Source organism: Ochotona princeps, chromosome 28 (assembly GCF_030435755.1).
Source record: "Ochotona princeps isolate mOchPri1 chromosome 28, mOchPri1.hap1, whole genome shotgun sequence".
In the NCBI taxonomy this organism is placed as follows: Eukaryota; Metazoa; Chordata; class Mammalia; order Lagomorpha; family Ochotonidae; genus Ochotona; species Ochotona princeps.
The window spans coordinates 15,311,093-15,334,241 of record NC_080859.1 but is presented as its reverse complement, the minus strand read 5'-3'; the positions used below and the strand labels follow the sequence as shown (position 1 = coordinate 15,334,241).

The 23,149-nt window shown below is 45.5% G+C and overlaps 1 protein-coding gene across 3 annotated transcripts; it reads right to left on the bottom strand.

The window, feature by feature from the left end:
• Nucleotides 1–1,133: 1,133 nt before the first annotated feature.
• MACIR (macrophage immunometabolism regulator) lies at nucleotides 1,134–21,634 on the bottom strand. 3 transcript variants are annotated; one of them, XM_058656281.1, is made up of 3 exons: nucleotides 21,445–21,632; nucleotides 13,204–13,291; nucleotides 1,134–1,895 (listed from the first exon to the last, which is right to left on the bottom strand). In XM_058656281.1, the coding sequence occupies exon 3, from the start codon at nucleotides 1,870–1,872 to the stop codon at nucleotides 1,249–1,251; it is 624 nt and encodes a 207-aa protein (XP_058512264.1). In that variant the 5' UTR covers nucleotides 1,873–1,895; nucleotides 13,204–13,291; nucleotides 21,445–21,632; the 3' UTR covers nucleotides 1,134–1,248. The 3 variants fall into 3 exon arrangements, with proteins under 3 accessions (XP_058512264.1, XP_058512265.1, XP_004586235.1); XM_058656282.1 differs by lacking the exon at nucleotides 21,445–21,632 and adding an exon at nucleotides 13,389–13,688; XM_004586178.2 differs by lacking the exon at nucleotides 13,204–13,291 and having other exon boundaries at nucleotides 21,445–21,634.
• Nucleotides 21,635–23,149: the final 1,515 nt, after the last annotated feature.

Below are 23,149 nucleotides of genomic sequence, written 5' to 3'. Positions count from 1 at the left end.
GAGTAAATTCAAGAATAGTTGAATCATGTTTGTTACTAAAGCCAAGGTTTTGTTTCTTTAGCAACAAATTAAACCAGTGCAATTGACATAAATTGTTAAGTAATCCAGGATTAACCCATTAAAACTATAGAAGCGCTTTAGGCTCCTACACTAATCCTAGAAACTGAAATTTTAATGAGTGCTGTGTGGCACAGGACTAAAACCGGACTGAGCCTATGCTGTGCTGAATGGTATTACTTCATATTTAGTTCAAGCATTCGCTAGTAGAGATCATGAGATCCACTATTATAAAGTTTAATTCACTAACAGGAAATTCAGATGCAAACAGTATTTTGCCTATACTCCACAATTAAAAGAATCCTTTCCATTTTAAAGTTCCCAATGAATGTTAAATTAGAAAATAAGTGCTAAGGAAACTTTTCCGACTTAGGAAAACCTTGTATTGGAAACTTTCTGGAAAAGCCTCCACCCCTCCCTCTGCAAAATAAATACTTTGTATCCCAAATTTAATGTTATTAAGACACACTTTAATAACGCTATAAAGAAATATTTTACAGCCATAGAGATCAATAACTTTCCATGCGGAAATAAAAAAATCCATTGCTCAATAATATTATTGAGGCAAGAGAAGTAAGACTTTGCTCTTCGTCTGAAATGTTAATTTTTTTTCAGTGCAAAACCAGTTATAAAATAGTTCAACTTAATATTTAAAAATAAAAAGTGGTCCAATTCAGCAATGTTCAAGTTTCTAAACTTCATAAAACAAATCATCACATACATTTTATAGTAAAATACAGAGATTCCAGAAGTACAGAAGATATTTCAAAGAATCATACCAAGTCAGCAACAACAAAGCAGATAACATTCCAATCTGAGTGTCAGAATCATAAACACCAAAGTCCTGCCCCAAAAGCCTTTTTTTCCCTCTAGCTGAAAAGCTATACAGATAGCCAATCCACATCCTGTTTTCTTTGCAGTTGCCTTGCTCCAAAATTATTTTCCCCCAAGGACCTGTGTGATTTCATTCCTGTGTTCAAAGTGTAATCCCAACAATTTTTAGGTTCCAGGAACAGTGAGCTGATAGAACCACCTGGGATGTGAAGTCAGGAACAGTGTAGGAGTGTGGTGTGGTATGGTGTGGTGTGTGTGTGTGTGTGTGTCTGTGTGTGTGTCTGTGTGTGTGTCTGTGTGTGTGGTCTAGCCAAGTGTAGGTTGACCTCCGCAGGTTGGCACTCTGCGCCAGTCATTTCATGTGTTATTCCGGGCGAACACGCGGTCCCCACGCAGGGTTAGGTGTTGCAGCTGGTACTGAAGCACTTCTGTGTCAGCTGGCTCCTTGATGCTCATTTTATCTAGATTGAGGTAGTCCAGGGATTTCGAGTGAGCCCTCTTACCTTTAAGAAGACAAAGAGGCAGAGGCCCATGGAGGGCCTTGTAAGGTTCATAAGGTAAGGATTTAGTGCACTTGTCTCCTGAGCTGGGCATCCGCCGGCGCCTCCTGCCATTGACCGCAGGGATCTCATAGGGCTGGTAGTACCGACTCCTGCCTTTGTAGAGCCTTGAGGAGCGCCCCAGTCCTGCGTCCAGCTGTTTGGAGCGCAAAGAAGGCACGGCTTCCCCTTTGCTCTCCTCGCCTCCCGTGCACTTCTGGGCCAGCTTGAGGAGTTCCTCGCCCGTGGTGAAGCCCACCAGATAATTAGAGTCCATGTGCAGAATCTGGTAGCCTGACACAGTCCGACGCATCGGGGAGCAGGGCGTGCTGGAGCAGCGCGGCTTCTCAGTGTCCGCCTTTCCCGGAGAGCTCGCCTCAGCCACAGGCAAGGGTAGGGTGCTCAGGGTACTTCGGGGTTCGCCATTAATGTCTACTTCCATTTTAGGCACCAGTCTGCACACTCCTACAAGTTAAACAGACTTAGATTAGAGAGAGTCAATGCACAGAACACCAGGCCAGTTCGGATTCTGCCAGCATGAATTTTCCAGGGACAGGCAGGACGGACAGCGTCCCGTCTAAGGGTACTGAATGGTCCACAGACAAGACTGAAATGACCATCAGCTTCAAGGACCCAAATGCAGGTTCAGGGAATGCCCCCAAACCATGGAAAGGTCCAGAAAGAGTAGCAAAGAAATAACCACCACAGCAGTACTTATCTAAACACTGCTTCCCCTTCAATCACAACTTGTTCCATACAAGTATAAGCAAATCAAGCACAGATCTCAGGCAGCAGGTTAAGTTACTGTTTGAGACACCTGTATTCCATACCCATGCCTTGGATCACATCCCAACTCTGATGCCTGTCCATCTTCCTGCACATCCATCCCCCGGGAGGCAGCAGATGGTGATCCAGGTGCTTGGTTGCCAGCCACTGCAGGTGCCTGGGCCCTCACTACGCACATGGCAGACCTTAGCAGCACTCCCAGCTCCTGGCTTTGGCCGGGCGTAGTCCAGCCCCAGCGAGCGCAGGCATGGAGGGGGTGACCCAGCTGGGTCTCTTTCTGTCACTCTGCCTTTCAAATCAATAAATCTTGGAAAAACTAATAAATGACCTTAAAAACAAAAGTAATGATGCACAGTTTCCCTAGAATCCCTGAAACAGTTGCTTCTGACCTATTCATCGTACAGCAGACCCTTCCCATGTAGCACTGACATATGCCCACCTCAAGGCTGCTTCCCACATCAGCCCCGCTACCCCTCTGCTGTGAGTTAAGACTCACGGAAGAATCCACAAAACAGCGCCGACCTCAAAGTCAATGGTTTTTCTTCATTTAATTTAAAATAAGTGTTTGGCTCTTCCCACCTGCAATTTATCTCAATTGTTTTTATAAATCATATAATAAAATTGATTCAGTGGATCAATTTCTGCAAACAATTCCATTCAGACCCAGAAAACTATTCTGCCAAGGCAAGGAGGAGTCTTCCCCGGTGAATTACATAAAGGAAGGCATTTTGTGGTTTGAAAGAGTGATTTAAATCCAACACATCAGGTATCTTGAACAATCAGAAACATCAAAAGTCACGATACATGATGGCTGATTTACCATGGTTTGATAGATTCTTTAAAATATCATGTGACAATGCAAGGCAATTCACAATGAATACTAATAATGCTCACTGTGATTATCATATTACAGAGTTTGGAAAACTCCACTGAGAAGTGCCACAAATAATGGCTAGGCTCCTAGAATGTGGAAAAAAAAATACCAGGGAGATACAGCAACAGAGTCATTTATTTTCTGCTTGATGTTCAACTTGACCCAACCAGGTGCTTCAAAAATTTTACACAAAAATGGAATTGAAAGATTGATCTCTGTGAGAAAAAATCCTGAAACCCAGGCATAGTTTCTTTATAACAGGAACGTTTTCAAGGCCCCTTGGAGACAGCACAGTTTCAGGGAGTCCATTAGGTCCCTAATTACAGCATCAACTGCTCTTAAGATCAAGTTTACTGAAGAAACTTATTTGCAAAATTCCTTTCCAAAACTCTGGCAGAAAAGTTGTAAAGGTACAAAAACATAAGCCACGAACTAGCTCCCATACACTCCCCTCCTCCAGCCAGGGTGCCTCATTGCTCACACACAGTTAACATCCTACCTTGGTAGGTCTGTCCCAATCTTACTCTTAATGACTCTCCTTTAAAAACAACCATTTCCTAATTGAACTATTTGCTAGTTTGGTCACTCAGTTCAAATCACAGAAATATAAAAACAGGACACAGACAGCGCCTCTTTGCAGGGGTCACGTTCCTCCTTGGACACCTGTGCAGTCCAGACGTCCTCCCATCCTCACTGTGGCCCACAGCCAACCACACTGCAAACCAACTTGCCTGAGCATCCCTGAGAAGCAGCAAGCACCAATGCCGTCACCCCTGACTTCCTCTCAATTCAGATTACCTCCAGTTTCCACTGAGCCAAAACAACCTGGATTCTAGATGCTTTCAGATTTAAAGGAATTCGCTTTACTGTATTTTGCTAAGGGGTACACACAAATTTGTATTTAATTGTGAAATGTCTATCAACAGGCACTGGATGGGTGGAGTAAAAGATGGCAGGACACAGAGTTTGGACAGAGAGGCAGAATTGATGTAGTAAGTACAATAAGTACTCGGAAAAATGTGAAAGTAAAGTAAGGGCAAGTGTAGAAGTCAGCACTGTGGTGTAGGGGGTAAACCCACTCCCTCCAGTGCCGGCATCCCATAAGGCTATCTGTTCAAGACCCAGCTGCTCCACTTCTGATACAGTTCCCTGCTTTTGTACCTGAGAAAGCAGAAGCTGATCTTACTCCTTCGGCCCCTTTACCCACGTACGTAAACCTGGAACAAACGCCTGGCTTCATACTGGCTCAAATATGGCCATTACTACAACTTGGAAAGTGAACCAGCAGAGAAAAGATCTCTGTGTATGTGTGTGTTGCGGGGTGGGGGGGCACTCTCACTATAACTCTGCTTTGCAAATAAACAAATAAATTTTTTAAAGTGAGAGAGAGAGAAATGTATGAAGTTCAAACTCTGATGTGGCATGAAACACTCATGACTGTCAGACCAGTAACTATCAGCAATGCCCAGTAAGTTTCCAATGGCCAAGGACACTTGGTCCATATCAGCTGGCTCAGAACTATCCAAATGAGATTTTTCAGGCATCTGTCTGGTAGTCAATGATTTTAACCTAAGGAGAAGAAATAGATGTGATTTCAGAATCCTGGCAATATCAGCCAAGGCATCTATTGTAAGAAACCCACTCCATGGCACTGAGGTAGACAACACACTTACTCAATGCAGGGAACACTACTTACCCAGGAAGTTAAAAACAGTACTTTCTTTGTTATAAACTTTGAACCTAGTGATGGAAATTTCTGCCTAACGGGCTCACTACATGGGAACATGAAAAGGCTTGTTTGAAATATTATTACACTGCTGACACTCCGATATGCAATCCCAAGAGCCAGAGAATAGCTTGCTCCTTCCAGTTACTTCCACCGGGCCCGGTGTGGCCTGGTGTGATAGCCTAGTGGCTAAAAGACCTTGCCTTGCATACCCCAGGATCCCATATGGGCGCTGGTTCATGTCCCAGTTGCTCCACTTCTCATCCACCTCCCTGCTCGTGGCCAGAGAAAGCAGTAGAGGATGGCCCACGGCCTTGGGATGCTGTACCCACATGGGAGACCTAGAAGAAGCTCCTGGCTCCTGGCTTCGGATCGGCTCAGTTACAGTTGTTATAGCCACTTGGGGGTTGAACCAGAGGATTTAAGATCTTTTTCTCTGTATCTCCTTCTCTCTGTAAATCTGACTTTCCAATAAAAATAAATAAATCTCAATTTTAAAAAAATCAGTACTTCTGCTCCCAACAACCAACAGTATCTTCTCAAAAAGACTCATTGCAAGCCTCTCCCCACAGTGACCATGGGCAAAGACATCTTCCTGAAGGCACATGAAGGCAGGTACGCAGGGCTCCGGCAAGCTGCCTGCCCTACAGTAAAGGAGTCTTCTCACCGAAACTCCTTCAGAACAACATGTACCGCACGGCGTAAGGAAAACAGGGCAACACTGACCAGCCACAAGTGCCTTCTTCCTGGGCACAACTGTCAGTTGTGCTACCCAACTAGCTCCCATTCTTCACTGTCACAGAAAGACAAGCTTTCTGTGATAACTGTCACTTCCTGAGTATTTTCAGACTGGACTTAAATGGGGGGCGGGGGCAGGCCCCGACAGCACTTATAGCATCATCTTGGGCAAATCAGTTCCCTAAAAGAGCAGAAGCTGTTGAGGGGGAAAGGAGTTCCCCGAGTGACTTCACATTCCTGAAGTTTATAGCAAACAATGATGGCTTATGGACCCTTAGGATGAAAAGTCTCCACATCCACCCGCAAGGGCACCAGCTTTGAGCTGGTGGAAAACAAAACTAAAAGAAAAGCATATCTTGCTGCCAAAACTTTTGAAATGTAAGCATCATTTTTCTATAACATGCATTTTCCAAGGATTTTGGGGGGACCCTTCAGATTGAGATAGGTGGGTACTCATTATTTATCCCAGAAAATGTTCAAATTAAAAGGCATCAGGACTGCAGCTGGAGATGCTCTGTGTTGAATCATTCTTTCATTCTCCACACCATTCAAAAGTTGCTGATGGGCTTGTCCACCTTTAATAAGGCCATTGATAACTCAGCATTCTGTTTCATAATCTAAAATAAGCCTTAATCGGGTGACAGGGCTGGCGTTTGGCCTGATATTTGAGAGCAGTGAGACACCTACATCTCACATTGGAGTGTCTGAGTTCAAATCCTGCCTCTGCTCCCAAATCCAGTGTGCTGCCCACCCGGCTCCTTGCAGACAGCAGTAAATGGAGATTCTTCCAGCCCAAGCGGGAGACGTGCATTGATTCTCTAGCTCCTGACTTCACCCCAGTTGGGCCACTGCAGGCATCTTAGGAGTGAACAGGAAAATGCAAGATCTCTCTGTGTCTGTCTCTCTCTCTCCAATTAATGATTATGCCCTATATTCCCAAAGCATACTGCCAAGATAAAGGATGACGGGGCACTCCCGCAAATAGCGCTGCTGAGTGTGCGCAACTGGCAGGGATTTCATTTCGTTAATAAGAAAACTGTGGACCAAGAAATCAAGTCCAGTGCTAACACCTGCTTTCCAGATCACTAAAAACCAAAGATCCAAGACCCTCTGGCTGTTCCGTGAATGCCTTTCACATCTACTTCAGAGCAAACAGAAAGATGGGGAAGAAAACAGGAAATGTACCACAAGCAGCAAAACTGTGGACCCAGCAATCCAGATCTGAAAACTAAACCACTGAAGTTGACCAATACTCTATCCCTCAGCTTCCTAAACAATTAACAGGAGCAAAGATTAACTTTTAAAAAGGAACCTAAGGGTCTTTCAGATTAAAGTCCCTCACAATGCAACCAGTAACCATGGTGCAAGCACAAACAGGAATACTTGGCAATATTCACAGGTGCCACAGTGCTCATATTTCTTTGAAACATATGAGAATCCAACTAGATGCCACCAGACAAGATAACACTGGTTCTAGGAGAAAAAACTATTCAGTGCATAGAGAGATTGATTGATCTTACTTGAAGGAGTTACTGCGAAGGAGAAAACCAGAAAGAGAGAGAGAGAGAAAGGAAGGAAGGAAGGAAGAATCTTCCATCTTCAGTTTCATGCCCCAAATAGCCACAATGGCCAGAGCCAGATCAAAGCCAGGAGCCTCCTCTAGGTCTCCCACATGACTACAGAGACCCAAGTCTTCAGCTGCTTTTCCAGGCATATCAGCAGGGAGCTGGATTGGAAGCAGAGCATCCAGGACTCAAACCGATGCCCATGTGGGATGCCAGTGTTATATCACAGGCAGCAGGTTAACACGCCATGACACAACACTAGGCCCCACAGTATGTATTTTAAAAACATTGAATACAGGATATCATTGTGAATTCTGGCTGCAAGTCAAGCCAATGGGTCCAAACCACATGTATATAGAGGGGAACTTTTTGCACCCGTAGAAGAATATTGAAAGGATTGCGGTCTGCGCAGAAACCACAGTTCAGAATACCCTCCCAGCAGTCAACCTCCTGAACGCCAAGCACAAGTAACAGTTACACAAAACACAGAACCTCAATGCCACTCACTCCAGCAACCAGCTCTGAAAATAGCTACAAGTTTTACAACTTTAATGTAAGCTTTCCTTTTGAGAAACATTGCTCTGTGTGCCATCTAGAAACTCAGAAGAATGAACTCTGTCACTACCTGTCCTTTAGGTGTACTTATTTTGTTATCAGTAACAGGACCTCAAAAAAATTTTTCAATTTCCTAGAGCTTCGGCTGAAATATCAAAAGACATGAAATTGCATTGTCAGCCTCACTCCATCAACTTTGGCTATCTCCTCCTACAACATCTTCTCTATCACTGTCGGGATTCATTTATGAGAAATAGGTCTCACGACAGGAGTGAAGTGGTAAGATCTGGGTGCCATTCTCATGGAGATAAAGGAAAGCAAAAGTTCCCAAAGTGATAAGTACTGAAACACCTCGAGATGTTGCCCACAGCCAGCTACTATGCCACAGGATGTCTGGGCCAGCGACATATTGCGTAACACATACTACTTGTCACTGGGCCCTGACACTGGGTTTCTATCCTGTGTGCTAAGTTCTTTAACTGTGCAAAGATATCTCCCAGAGCTCTTTCCATCCATACACAGCTTTTATAACCCCCTTTCCCTTGCCATTGGCTCCTAACTTGCTACAATCATTGCTGCTACTTTTAAATTGGTTAAAAAGGCTGCAACTGCAAACCAAAGGATATTAAGTGTAAACACTGAATACGGATGGTATATACATTCACTCTTCAGTCCCTCCCAATCCCAGGCACATCTAGAGGAAATTCCCAATTAATGCTCTGATAAAGCCTTCCTGTTTCCCTAGAAATGTGGGGGAAAGGCATTTGGAACAATGAAGTCACTGCTTGGGATACCTGTATCCGTTATTGCAGTTCCTGGCTCCTGTTTGGGCTACTCAGCTTTCAAACCTGCTTCCTGCGAATGGGCACCCTGAAAGGCAGCTGGTGATGGCTCAGGTGTGTGGCTGGGTCTCTATCATCCAGACCAGGACAAATGTTCAGGCTCTTGTCTTTGCCTTGACCCAATCCTGGTTATCATGGAATTTAACAAGTGAATCAGTGGATGGAGGATCTCTCTCTCCCTCTCTCTCTTTCTCTCTCTCTCTCTCTCTCTTTCTTTCTCTGTTTCCATCTCTCTGTCTTTCAAATTAAATAGAAAAAGTTTCTTCCCCTGCAACCAAACTAATGCAAACTGTCTTCCTACAAAAGGGAAGATAACATTTGGATACATACACTGTACACATTTTTAAAGCACTCGTTAAACTATGCAATTCCTCTACACGCATGGTCTAGCTGAGACTATGACAAGCAGGTGCAAACCACAGCACATGTGCAGGGAAAGCACGCCTGTCAGGAGGCCAACACAGAAACTCCAGCTTGTGTGGACTTTGCCCAGCTCTGCCCACTGGCCAGAAAGCCAGCAGGACCACTCCTCAGCACCAACAGCCACCTTTGGTCGAAGGAGTCAAGACTCCTTAGACCAGTTCTGAAAACAGCTGGTAAGTTTCATAAATGCTGTACAAAGAAATATTTTTGAGAAAATGTCACATTCAGGCATTTATTTTAAATAAAGTCAGGCATATCATCTCCCCTACCACTCCCCCAACCCCCCCCAAAAAAAAACCATACCTCTAGTAATCAAAATATAGCTTCATAGGTTTTAATTGCTTTGAACAACTATGGCAATATCAGATGACAGAAAACAGATATGAGTAAAGTGATCTTAAACACCAGTTCAAAAATACCATTATGATAACAAATGCCTTTGCAAGAGATACCTGAAATGAACCATTCAGAAAAAAACCATTCAGTCCATGGGAAATGGGTCTCCTAGAAGCAGTCCAGTAATATCCAAAGTGATTTATTTAAAAAAAAAAGTTTGTTTTCATCTACCTTTTGAAGACTGAGCAACACAGAAAGTACAGGTGGGGAGAGGAAAGGAAGGAAGCAAAGAAGGCTGTTAGAGGCACCCTCCCCAAGTGCCCACAATAGAAGGGTTGGGTGAGATAGAAGGCAGGATCCCAGAATTCCATCTGCATCTTCCAAGAGAGTGGCAGGAGCCCAAGCACGTGAGCCACCACCTGCTGCTTCCCAGCAAAGCGGAAACTTGAATAGAAGCAGAGTAGTCAAGCACCTCAATACAGGATATATTCCCAATGCCTTCCCCTAGAATCCTTTAGCTTTAATACCAGAACATCTGACGAGTTCATCCCCCTGGAACTTCCAACTCCAATGACAAGGATGAGGACACTGAAGCTACCAATGCTACAAAGGCAGAGCCCTGTACAGCGCCCTGCAGGGAGTCAGTGGCCCAAGAATAGCCCAGGTCTCCCTGCTTCCAACCTGTGCTCCCACAAGAAAACCACTCTCTGATTCCAGCAAGGAGCTCCCCAAAATGTCCAGATGCTGGACATGCGTCCAAGGAGCTTCTAGAAATACAGTTATCTATGTCCTGCCCCAGATTCAGAGATCTAACTGATTGGAGGTTTGGCCTGGGCTCAGAAATGCTCGGAAGATCCCTGATGCTTCTAACTTGCATCCAAGATCAGCAGCCTGTCAGGAAAAAAAAAAAAAAAAAACTCATCCCTCAGAAGAATTCACTCTTGTGAGTCCCTGTCGCGTGGGTGGATATAATTTTTCCCTGCTTACAAGTGCTAACAACCTCACCCTAGGGACTGCCAATTTGCTGTTTCTAAATCGCTGTGGCCTGAAATTATCTGCCAGCCAACCTGGTAAAAATTGGATAAGAAATAAAAATAAATCTGTGCTCACTGGCCAGCTTTCATCTGCACACACCAGAGTGTGTGTTATTGTAGCTGCTTCTAAGCATCTGTCAGGTGCACCCACTTCAGCAACTGTTTATAAAGTTGAATAAATGTTGGTGCTAGTGTTGTGGCATAGCAGGTAAAGCCATTGCCTGCAATACCTACATACCATATGGGCACTGGTTCATGTACCAGCTGCTCTACTTTTCATCCAGCTCCCAGCTAACGGGCTGGGAAAGCAGTAGGAGATGGCCCAAGTGCTTGGATATCTGCAGCCATGAAGGAGACCCATATGAAGATCCAGGCTCCTGGCTTCTGCTTAGCCCAGTGCTGACGATGCTAGCCACTGGCAGTACATGAACGATATCTCTCTCTTTGTCTCTCCCTCTTTTTCTCTCTCCCTCTCTTTCCCTCTATAACTCTGACTTTCAAAATAAATAAATAAACCTTCAAATAAGGTTGAATAAATAGTTATTAAACTACCCCTAGCTGTCTACCCAAGAAAATTAAAATATATATAGGCAACAGCACTGTTATGCTACCATCTACAGTGCCAGCAGCCCATATGGACACTAGTCTGAAGACTGGCTACTCCACTTCCAAATCAGCTCCCTGTTAATGTGCCTGAGAAAGAGTGGAAGATGGCCCAAGTGTTTGGGTCTCTGCACCCACATGGAGGACCTCTAAGAATTCCCTGGCTCCTGGCTTCATGTTGGCCTGATCCTAGTCATTGCAGTCACTGTGGAGTGAACCGGCAAAGCTATTGGGACAGAAATCCAGCAATGACTGGCAGAGAGAGGATGGGAGGCTAAAGACAGGCTACAAAGGAGCACAAGGGAATGACAAAGGGCAATGAAAATACTCTATGGCTTTTAGTGGCCTCTATCCAACTGGATTTATCTGTCAGAACACCTCAGACCCAGACTACACGTACATCTGAAATGAACCTAATGTCAAAAACAAGGCATGACCATGTAATTCTAGGGTCACACAGTTCCCTACATTTCAAAACTTTGAAACTATGTAATTTCAGAATCAGATGGCATCTTAACGGCTAACCAGCCGTATGTTAGATCGTCTTCAGTGTCAGTTAACTCATTACTGGTTAAGTAATTTCACCACTTAAAGTTTTGCTAGAATGTGGCTTAGTCGCATATTATTCAGTGTGTATATATGTACACATACATGCATAACACTAAGTGCACGCACACACACACACACACAGCTTTTACCCATTGCTTTTAATTTTGTGCTTCATTTCAACTGGGTGACTATATGATTCAATCTAACTGCTTCTCATTCAATATCCTCCAAAAGCACTTTATGCTAGGGTTCTCAACTTTCTTCCTCTATTCCTCAAAACTGAAAATTCTACTAATAGTTTCCATTTTGGTGATCATTTAAAATGCATCTTCCTGGGCCCAGCATGATGCCTCAATTGGCCAATCTTTCCCCTAAGTGCAGGAATGCTATGTGGGTGCCAGTTCATGTCCCGTCTGCTCCACTTCCCATCCAGCTCCCTGCTTGCAGCCTGGGAAAGCAACAGAATATGGTACAAGGCCTTGGGATTCTGTACTCAATGAGGGACTTGGAAGAAGTTTCTGGCTCCTGGCTCCTGACTTTGGATGAACTCAGCTCCAGCCACTGTGGCCATTTGAGAAATGAAACAGTGAATAGAAGGTATTTCTCTCTCTCTCTCCTTTTCTCTGTAATATGTCTTTCCAATAAAAATATAGATCAATCTACAGGGTCTCCCTAAGAAGCCGAGGAACTTGACTGGACTATAAGATGCTGGACTCTATGTTTAGTATATGCTTGCAAAGAGGGAATCTCAACTGAACTTGAACTGTGGTTATGCAACAAGGTGGAGTAATCCACCATGGGGGGAGGGTGTGGGGAGGGGTGGGGAGAATCCCAGTACCTATGAAACTGTGTCACATAATACAATGTAATTAATGAATAAAAAAAGAGTAGGCTAAAATACCTGCAAAAAAAATAGATCAATCTTTTTTAAAAATAAAATACATTTTCCTAAGTCTGACAGGTGACATCTTCCTTAACAAAACTCAAGTGTCTTCCCCTCCTTTGAATAACTCTGAGGTTGCTAACTTCCACATCCCTTATCTCAAAACTCCCCTTCTTCCAAAGCTGATGGCCTCTCCAGGTAATTCACAACAAAGACCTACAAAGGTACTGCCTAGCTAGAGCCACACAACAAAGCAGGCATTCGCCCTAGCAGAGTTTTTAAATTCTTGAAGAGCTGCAAAGATTACTACTAATTTTTTTTTCCTCTTCAAAGACTTGGAACAGGTACATCACCACAGATACACAAATAACACTCTAAAAATACACAACCAGAGGAAGACACTAACATTGCATATTTTAACAGCTTAAATTCATGGCGTGATGAAACAAGTCATAATTTCAGTGAACAGTTACACAACTAAGTGAAAATGATGCTCCTTTCGACCACCTGTTAGCCATTCTTTCCGTATCATAACAGGAAACTGAATTATTCAGAAACCACTTGACTTTTGGAGATTAACGTTTGGCCCTAAATTAAAACAACAACCTCTAACTACTAGATATTCTCAGATACTCTTCCATCAAATCACCTTAATATGACAAGAACTTAAAAACAAAACTTCTCAAAGAGTTGAACATTTCCAATAAAATGCATATTGCAATACACTATTAAAACTTTTGTCATTGCAGTCCAAATGTTTGCAACAATACAATGTTCATCCACATTCACATTAAAATACATCATGGTATCATGTTCTAAGAATAGGATAACAAACAGAAGAAGCAAAAACACAACTCACCAGACAGAAATCCCAGAAGATGTCACTGTGAAAGTTCCAAGGAGTCCCAAGGGAAAGCAGGCATAATTTTTCTGCTCTACTCCAGATACTAAATATGAAATACAAAAATGCACATTTAGTTTGACAAGTTGCACAACTTACTAAGCAATTATATCAATTGACAAAACCAGCAGGGGGGTACTCACACCAGGTATCAGCCATACTGATTAACTCAGCCAAAGCAATGTTGAACTTGTTTAGCTAATTGGATCTCCAAACATTGCGTCCTGCTTGTTCTGTTGTATTCCCCGCTTCAATTCTACCTGCAATCTAAGAGTGGTTCTCTGGGCTAAACAGAGATGTAAGGAAAACTGAGGGTTTAACTATTGGTTTCACAATCCCAGTTGTACCCACATGCTCAACAGACTCTTAACATTCTCTTGGCAAGAAACAATGCTGAGGTCCAAGGAACTGATTCTCTCTCTGGCCTTTCTTAGAACTTCGCCTTGGGAGCTTGCCTGCATAGCAGTCGTCACTATGAGGACTGTGGCTCTTGGCCTTTATACAGTTGGGTGGAGCACATGGTGTCATTTACTTAGCAATTAATTGTTGGTGCCTTCACTTTAACCACTAAATAGCAACAATAAAAACTCTGTCACAAGATTGTCATGAGGCCAATGATTGAAAACCATGTCAACTCCATAACATTGCAAATTGCTGTTGATGTTATATTGGGACTCTTAATTGACTGTGATGATATTCTGCCAGCTCAAACTTCAGACCAGAAAAGGTCTCCCCAAGAAACTGTTCAACCAATCTGGACAATAAGTAGCTGGACTCTATGCTTGGTATATGTTTGCAATGAAAGAATCTTGATTGAATTTGAACTGTAATACTGCATCAAGGTGGAGGAGTCCACCGGGGGGAGGGGAGGGGGAGGGAGGGGGGGATACCCAGAGCCTATGAAACTGTCACATAATGCAAAATAATTAACAATAAAAAAAAAAAAAAAACACTACAAGAGGCAGTGCTGTGGCCCAGCAGGTTTAAGCCTCCATTTGCAGTGCCAGTCTCATACGGACACCAGTTCGAATCCCAGCTGCTCCGCTTCACATCCAGCTCCCTGATAAGGAACTTAGGAGAGCAGTGGAGAATAGCCCAAGTGCTTGAGCCCCTGCACCAACATGGGGAACCTAGAAGAAACTCCTGGCCCATGGCTTCCAACTGCCCCGGCTTCAGCTATTACTGACATCTGGGGAGTGAATCAGCAGATGAAGGACTTGCGTCTTCATAAGTCTGCCCTTGAAATAAATAAAATCTTAAAAAGGAATTATCATCATACGTGCCTTTATTCTTACAAGCAGAAAAGAGCCAAAGTGGACATCTGGTGCTACGACTGGGAGTCCACATGGGTTCCTTCTCCCCAGATGGGTTTGAGTCCTGGGTCTGCTCCTGATCCAAGCTTCCTGCCAATGTGTAGGGCAGCAAGCTGAGAGTATACATGCTTGAAGCCTTGACTGAGTTCCTGGTTCCCAGTTTCAGTCAATTGGGGAGTTGAACCAGCAAATGGGGTGTCGCTTGCTTATTCTCTCATCTCCCTACCTTTCAAATGAATATTTTTTTTAACTTTTCAATGTAAAAAAACAATAGAATGACTCACAAAAACCACTTCTTCCTCAAGACTTCCTCTCATTACCCTGCAACATTTCCTCTGTGCCCTCCCCACCCCCGCCTTACCTGGGGAGTTGCTGTGTAAGAACATCTATCTTTATTTCTGCCTCTCCTGCTACTGGAGTTAATTTGCCAAGACCAAGAAAATTCCCCAAAGTCCCTTGCACTGTCAAGTTTGCTTTGGTGGCTGGCAGACTCAAAGCAGCCCTGTGGATTCACCCACGCCACAAACGCACCCAAAGGCTGAGAGGCAGCACTGGATGTTGCACTCCCCAGCACAGACAGCAAGGCGTTTGTCACCTCTCTGTCTGTCCCATCAGTACGTAACAGCTATATCCAAGGCAAAAGATCATCACCTGATGATAAGTATCACCGCCTCCCTCATCTTGAGACCAGGAGGAGCTAACGCAACGAGACCCATCTTTCCTGAAAATCAACAGCCTTCACCTCCCTTGAAACTTCTTCAGATGTGGATAACAGGAATTCCCTGCCACTGGTTCCACATTTTCAAACTGAGTAAACAAAGAAACCAGATCATTACGACTTGCTTCAGTCACACCAATAAAGCGTCCAGTTTTGACATAAAGTGAACCCTAATGCCTACATTTTGTTTACTTAATTACCCAGAAGAATTTTCTCAATACCATTGTTACACAAATTCATCTGATTTCTTGAGTTAATGGATGCTTAATAGAAGAGAATTTTCAAAAAGAGTGCTTTTAAGCGGCTCCTCCATGCCAAAAGCTATGCACAATGCATTTCATTTCACGTTAATCACTCCTGAAGGATAACAGAAACCTCCCCCACTTTATGCAATTGAACAGTACTATGTGAGAGTCAGGGCTGGCATCAGAAACCCAATCGGTGTGACTCCCAAAATCACACACTTTTTTTTAAGATTCATTCATTTATTTATTTAACGGGCAGAATGAGAGATAGAGGGAGAGGGAGTAGGAGGAGAGAAGGAGAAAAGTGTTTCATACACTGGTTCACTCCTTAAAACAGCCACAACAGGCAGGGGTGGCCCAAGCCAAAGCCAGGAGACTGGAACTCCATTCAGAGATCATACACAGACAGCAGGAACTCAAGCGTTTGAGCCAGCATCTCTGCCTTCCCAGGCATGCAAGCGAAGAGCTGGACTGTAAGTGAAGTGACCAGTAACCCAATCCTGGGCATGTTGGCAAGGCCGGTGGCAGCTGAGTCTGTCCCCTCACCTGTGTGCCCTCCATTCAGGGACGAACCCCCAAGGATTTATGAATCATGTTCCTGGAAAATGTATGTTAATTTCTGCAAATAAAAATCTAGTTTAAAGGTATAGGGAAGCACTTTAAAAGCTTTATGGCCTCATTCATGAAATGCTAAGGGGGAAGTAGTTTTTACGACTAGCTTAACGATGATTCCCAACTTGATTTTTTAACGCGCCTAGCATAAAATCATTTTAAATCATGAAATCGTCGTCATCAGAGCTTAATTTTTTAAAAAGAAAAGAAATCCTAACTTGTAAGGCAATTTCCAACCAATTCTCATTGGTTATTGAGTTCAATGTCAAATGTACGTATGGGCAGCACTTTGTTTTCCAGGGCTAACTCCATCACAGTGAGACAGATTCCATTTATGTCATTAGAAACAGAGGCTGAAAATCAAAAAGAACATCGCATGGCCAAACTCTCAATATTGTGTTAAAAAGCCTTATATCTCATTCCAAGTTGCATAAAATATGAAAGTCAAGTTTTTATATATGCATTGGGAAAATATTTATAACTTCCAAACATTTCTTTCGCCTCTCTAGGAAAGAAATCCACTGAAAACCTCAGCCTGTATCTGACAGCCGGAGAGCTTTCATGTAATCATCCGACTCCAGCCTGTGATGTGGAAGTCTAGGAAACAGCGGGCAATCTCATAGTAAACAAAATGTAGTAACTGATTATCCCTGCTATGCCGGTGCCCTGCCAAAAATGGAGCACAGACACACGGGCCAAGGAGCGGCACCAGGCAAAACCTATGGGCCAAAGCGCCACTCCATCACTCATGTTCCATCACTCCTGACAGCATTTACAGTTTGCTGTGTGAGCGCTGACTCTGGAGCATGTGCTGAGCACAGGAGGATAATGACAAAGATGGTGAAAAAGAAAAAAAAGTTACATTTGTACAAGAATAAACCTTCTGTCACAACTATGGATAGAGGCAGGTGTTCGGTGCAATGGTTTAAGGTGCCGCTTGAGAGTCAGTATTGCAGCACAGTGTGTTAACATGCTGCCTGCAATGCCAGCATCCCATGAGTGCTGGTTTGAGTCCTGACTCTCTACTTCTGATCCAGCTCCTGCTCATGCTGCTGGGAAGGCAGCAGAAGATGGCACGAGTACCTGGGCTTCTGCTACCCACCTGAGAGACTTAGATGGAGTGCCAGGTGCTTGGCTTTGACCCAGCCTGGCCCTGTCCATTGTGGCCATGTGAGGAAGTGATCCACTGAATAGTTGATGTCTTTCAAATAACTCTTTAAATTAAAAAATAAATGATGCCACTTGCAACATGGACATCTATATAGGAGCGCCTGGCTCCACTTCAAGGTTCCTGCTGGACACACCCTGGGAGGTAGCAGGTGGTTCCAGCAGCCAGTCCCTGCCACCCACATGGGAGAGCCAGACTAAGTTCCAAGCATCAGTCTCCCTGCTTTGGTCTGGCCCAGCCCTGTCTCCTGGAAGCATTTAGGGAATAAACCAGCAGCTGGAAGGCTTGCCTATCTCCATCTGCATTTCAAATAAAACATCTTTAAAGAATTACCTATGAAATAATTACAATATTACCATAACTATTTTATCCCTGTCTCCTGTAAGTAACAATGAAGTGACCTTTTAATATAAAAGTCCTAAAAACCATACCTTTCCAATAACAATTCACACTTGTAAAATACCATAAAAATCTACACATCTCTGACTTTATCAGTTCATTCTGAACACAACGGCTTCAAAGGGCAGCAACAGCTCTCCTATCCAAACAGCATGTGGGGAAGCTCAGAAGCTGGACTACGCACTGTCCAGAGACGGAAGGCAGACAGAATGCAACACAGCAAACAGGAGCGGCTACAACACTTCTACTTCCAAGTCAGAAGCCATGACCAACAGGGAGCCCTAAGAGCAATGAAAGCAGGCCAAGCACCCAGGACAAGGAAGCAAGGGGTGACACAGGCAGACACTCAGCAAAGGACTACAGATGAAGCTCCTATAGATACGAAAGGTTGCAAACCTGAGCTAGCAAGTGTGCCACATTTCTCAGGTAAGATAACACACAGAAGAATGTCCTTCAGAAGTAGGGCGGCCACGGCTCAGCTCCTAGTCAATTTCCCATGTTTATTTTACAGTAATCCCCCCAAACTTTTGCAATTATATTATGTGGCAATCAAATTGCTATCTGCTCAAAATTAAAGAAAAGCTGTCAATTTTTGAAACCTAAATATCCTTTGGGTTTGCACTGTAGCTCTGCATAGAGATTTGAGGGATAATTCTTTGAGGGAATTAACCATTCAATTATTCACATTCACATTCAGAGTGTCAATAATAATATTTCTTGGGACAAAAAGTAAAAAGAATAATGCAGTCAGAAACACATAAAATCTAACACACACAACAATGAACTTGAATGGCAATAGGAGCCCAGAAAGCAGAGTCATTTGCTCAAAAAAAAAAAAGAAAGAAAGAAAGAAAAAGAAAAGAAAGAAAAGATCCGTAAGAACATGTTTAGTTCCACACAGAGTGTCTACCCGCCCCCCACCTTCCCCCTAAAATGCTATAAGCCTCGGGCTTCAACACGGATCCACTAAGAAAATCCCAAGTGAAAACTTCACATCACTTACAACTCCTGCTATTATAAATCTGAGGGCCAGCACAGTTCTAATGTTGGTAAAGAAATCCTACTGATGATTAGAGATTCTCTTTGGAAAGCAAGATGTTAGGCAAAGAAATTGGTATACTACAAGAACAGCTTCTATTTTTAGCTCCTGAAACATGAAAAAAAAAAAAAGAAAGAAAGAAAAACCAAAAAAATTAGGTAGTATTCCTCAAAGTGGCTATCTCAGAACAGACCAATAACGGAAAAGTACTTGGAAAAAATTCCATTCATACTAGTGAAAGTATTTGGCAACCACTGGCCTCACGTTCTACTCTAAACACACGTATACCAGCAAGGGACCAAAACATCCCTCTAGTAACAGAACATGAGGCAGTGAAAAAAAAAAAAAAAATGTTTAGCTGTTTTATACGTTCACTGTAGAGGTGCCTTTCAAATAATCTAGCTTTACCATTAGACATTGTAAAAGCTAAAATATCAAAGGTTTTCAAGAAAGGCTGCTAAGTAGGGAGCGACTGCTCCAAAACCAACCTTGACCTCACAATCGGACAATTCATCTCGGCACAGCGGCAAGACAACTCCACAAATGATTCAGCAAGACAAAAACGCGCTTGTCTTTCTAGTATCGGTTCTTCAGTAACCCCCTTAAAATCACAACATCCATTCCTTTTCCATTTCTGCTAGTAAACATTAAACTCAGGTTGCTGAAAGCTTCGTGGGAAGTCAGCCTTCTACTTCTAGAAAATGTTTCCTGGCTCATAGGACTAGCTACACGCAGTCTTTCACACCATAGTTATTTCTCAGAGGCATGTCCAAAAGAGGACAGGTGTACCAGGTAGAGAGGGACAACCGTCCAAAGGAAAGCCTGAAATGGGTGTTCACTTCCTTACCCTAGTGACAGGATCAAAGTTCTCTGCGGAAGCAAACTCCCCAGCCCCCAGCCACAAATCAAAGAAATTTTAAATTATGCATATCAAGTTCTATTATTCCCAGCATGCCAAGGACTTTGAATGGGGTGTTAAAATAGCTCTCTAAAACTACAGAGAAATACACAAGAAAATAAGCAAAGTCAGCGACTGTTACCTAAGGTCAATAGTTACCTTAGGTTCTGGAACAATTACTGCTAAAAGTCTCATTTGTAATTGAATAGGCTACAATGTTGCAAAAGCTTGCTCCCTAAGTCAGGTCTTACCGGAACGAGGAGGTCCCTAAACTCTTTCTTCCTGCCCATTTTATTTATAATACACACAGTTACATCATTTTTTTAAAAAAAACTTGAGAAATGTTTTTCATTAAATACCAAAGTTTAGGCAAACACTGGGCCTTTGAACTCATACAGTTGTAAAAAATTCTGCACTGATAACCAATTCTAGATTTTGAGACGTTTGGGAAAACAAACTTGGGCAAAGGGGTCATTTCTCTCCCCCGGGCAGTGGACACCCTGTTCCACAGGATTAGAAGACAAAGCAAGAGCAACCCTCAACAGCAAGAGGGCTCCTGAACCGAAAGCCAGGGACAAAAAGGACCCGGAGAAGGTCAGCTACAAGCAGTCAGCACACACATAAAACGCTTCTGCTCAAGCCTCCCTCCGCAAACGAGGATTCCAAAGTTTCCAGCGCCAGGGTTACCGCGCCCCACACACGCACGCGCACCAATCTTGGCACCACACGCATCCCAGCCCACCCGTGTGTAACCCCAGTGGGTGGTGAAGCAGGAAGTCCCCAGGGACGTGTTACACCTGCCAGCGGGAAAGGACGGGGCCGTCAACGCCGTTGCCTTCCCACTGCCGGCCTGGCAGATTTACGGATTCCACCACTAGAGAGAGTTTGGCAGCTTCACAATGGGGCCGCGCTGCCCAAGGTCCGCCTGCCGCCTGCCTGCAAACCCCTTCTATCCTCCGCTTGCCATCCGCGGCAAAACCCACCCCGCGACAGGTGGGGCGAGGGCGGGGTGGCCCCCAAGACATCTGCTGCTTTCGCTCCCGGCCAGCGGCGGGGCCCACCCCGCACGTGCGCACGCGGCCTCGGGCGCGGGCGGCCAGCACGATAAGGCCCCGCCGGCTTGCCCGGAGACGCTATCTGGCAGCGGCAGTCGCACCCAGCAGGCGGCCGGGCACACGGCCAGCAGCGCAGAGCCCCGGAGAAGGAACCAGTGCACCGAGGAGTGCCAGGCCCGCGCTGCCCCGCGCTGCCCCGCGCTGCCCCGCGCTGCGGGCAAGGCAGCCGAGGGAGCCCGCGGCGCGCCGATGCGCCCCGGCTTTCCGCAGCGTGGCACAGCCGGAGAGGCGCTCCGGATCGCCGAGCCCGCACCTTCCCCGGCGGGCGCACGCCGCGCGCACACGGGGGCGCACGCCCCCGCACACTCACTCACACGCGCGCTCTGCACACTCACGGCGGCTAGGGCCCCACCCCTGTACCAGGAGCCGCGGGTTCCCCGCACCCCAGCGCGGGCCCCACCCAGCTCCCCAGACCCCAGTTTCCCGCTCCGGTGCCCGGGCACCCGTCCGCCGAAGCCGGAGGACGCTGGCGGCCGCCCCGCCGCCACCCATCCCGGAGGCCGGCCTGGCCGGCGCTCCTTGGCCCCGACACGAGGCTAGGAGGAAGGGACGGTGACGAGATTGGGACTGGAACCCGGGATCGGTGGCTGGGGTAACCCCCTCCCCACACACCCCCCACCCACCACTACACCACCACCTTTTCTGCGGCACAAAAGGTTTGCAGTGGGAACCGCCGCGCCCATGCAACCTACCGGTGGCCCAGAGCGCCGCCACCTTCGCCGAGCCCGGGGCCGCGGGCCCGGAGACGAGGGCGGGAGAGGCGCAGGGCTGCGGCGCCGAGATCCGGTCAGAGGCCGCCAGCCGAGCCAGCCGGGTACCCTGTGGGCTCCCACCGCGCTCGGCGCCAGCTACCGCCCGGTGTAGTCCCCGCCTCCTCCTCCTCTCCTCCTCCTCTCCCCCTCCTCCTCCTCCTCCTCCTCCGCCGCCGCCGCCCGCCTTCCCGCCTCCTCCCTGTGGCTGCAGAGGCGCAGCCCGTCAGCGGTGAGCCCGCCTCCCGTGCCCGGCTCAGACACCCGGGGGCACGGCGGGCGCGAGAAAAGCTCTGGGCCGCCTGAACAAGTGGGCTGGGTTGGGGGTCGTCGGCGGGGGCTGGAGGGGGGAGTCGATCGCCGAGTGGGGTGGGCAGGGGGGCGTCGCAACCGCCCTGCCTAGGCCAAGCCCCCTGTATGCCCGCCCAAGAACCGGGAGCGCTGCGGCTTCTGGGCTACGCGGCGGGCTGGTGTTCGCTATTGGTTAGGTCTCTGCTTAAAGGGCTCTGTGCCCAAGAGAACAAGTAGGGAAATTACCATGTTCAGGGTCAGGCTCAGACAACGCCTACATGCCCAGAGACTGCGTGTGGGGTTGGAGGAAGCGAGAAGAAATCACATTCAGATTCTCATTGGGTTAAGTTTTTTTTATTTTTTTCATCAGTAGGGACTTGATTCCGTCTTGTTAAGAAATGTTTTCCCTGGACAAGACCTGGCTTTTCCGGCTGCACGTGCATCCGCTCTGCCAGACGGGTTAAACTCCGCAAGAAGCCATTTACAGACGTTTAGGAACCAAGCCTTTTTGACACGCAAATGTCACCTCTCAGCAAGCGCACAAGGAAGTAATCCCTAGATTCGCGTTTTAAAGATGCTAAAAGTTCAAGTAACTTCCGTGAGGTCTTGCACGCCGCTGCGGATTGCTAAATACGGTGTGTACACCAGGATTATTTAGGGACCTTGCAAACGTCCCACTGAGCTGTATTTATATATACATAATATACATACATATGTATAATAAAATGCTTTCTCTGAGCAGGTGTGGATCAATACAATTCAATCAATTCAAGCTGGTTTCAGACTCTTTATCTGTTCCTGATAATATAAAGGCAAATAAATAGGGACATTCATGGAGAATAAAATTTATTTTTGTGCTAAATACTTGGTGCTGGAAAAAAGGCATCGGTGAGATCCTGAAAATTCGGGCAAATTGCTTATTTTCAAAATGCTGTGCATGAATTTTTACAAAATTGCACTGAAATAAAAATATCTTTGAGTTTTCCACAAACTTTTTATTAACAGTTGATTTTGTTCATTGGAAAGGCAGAGTCACAGAGATGGAGAGAGAGAGAGAAGGAGAAATCTTCCATGTGCTGGTTTACTTCTCCAGGAACCAGAATGACCAGGGCTAGGCCAGGCTGATGCCAGGAACCATCAGCCTCTTCCGGGTTTCCCACCAGCATGCAGGGACCCAAGCAGTGGGGTCATCTTTGACAGATTTCCCAGGCAGGTTAGCATGGTGCAGCATTGGAAGTGGAGCAGCCAGATATTAACTGGCGCCCATATGGGCTCTTACAGACTCCTAAACTGACATTTTAGAGTGCCTCTTATGTGACCTTAAGTAAGGATGGGAAGGTGGAGGGATGAGGAGTCT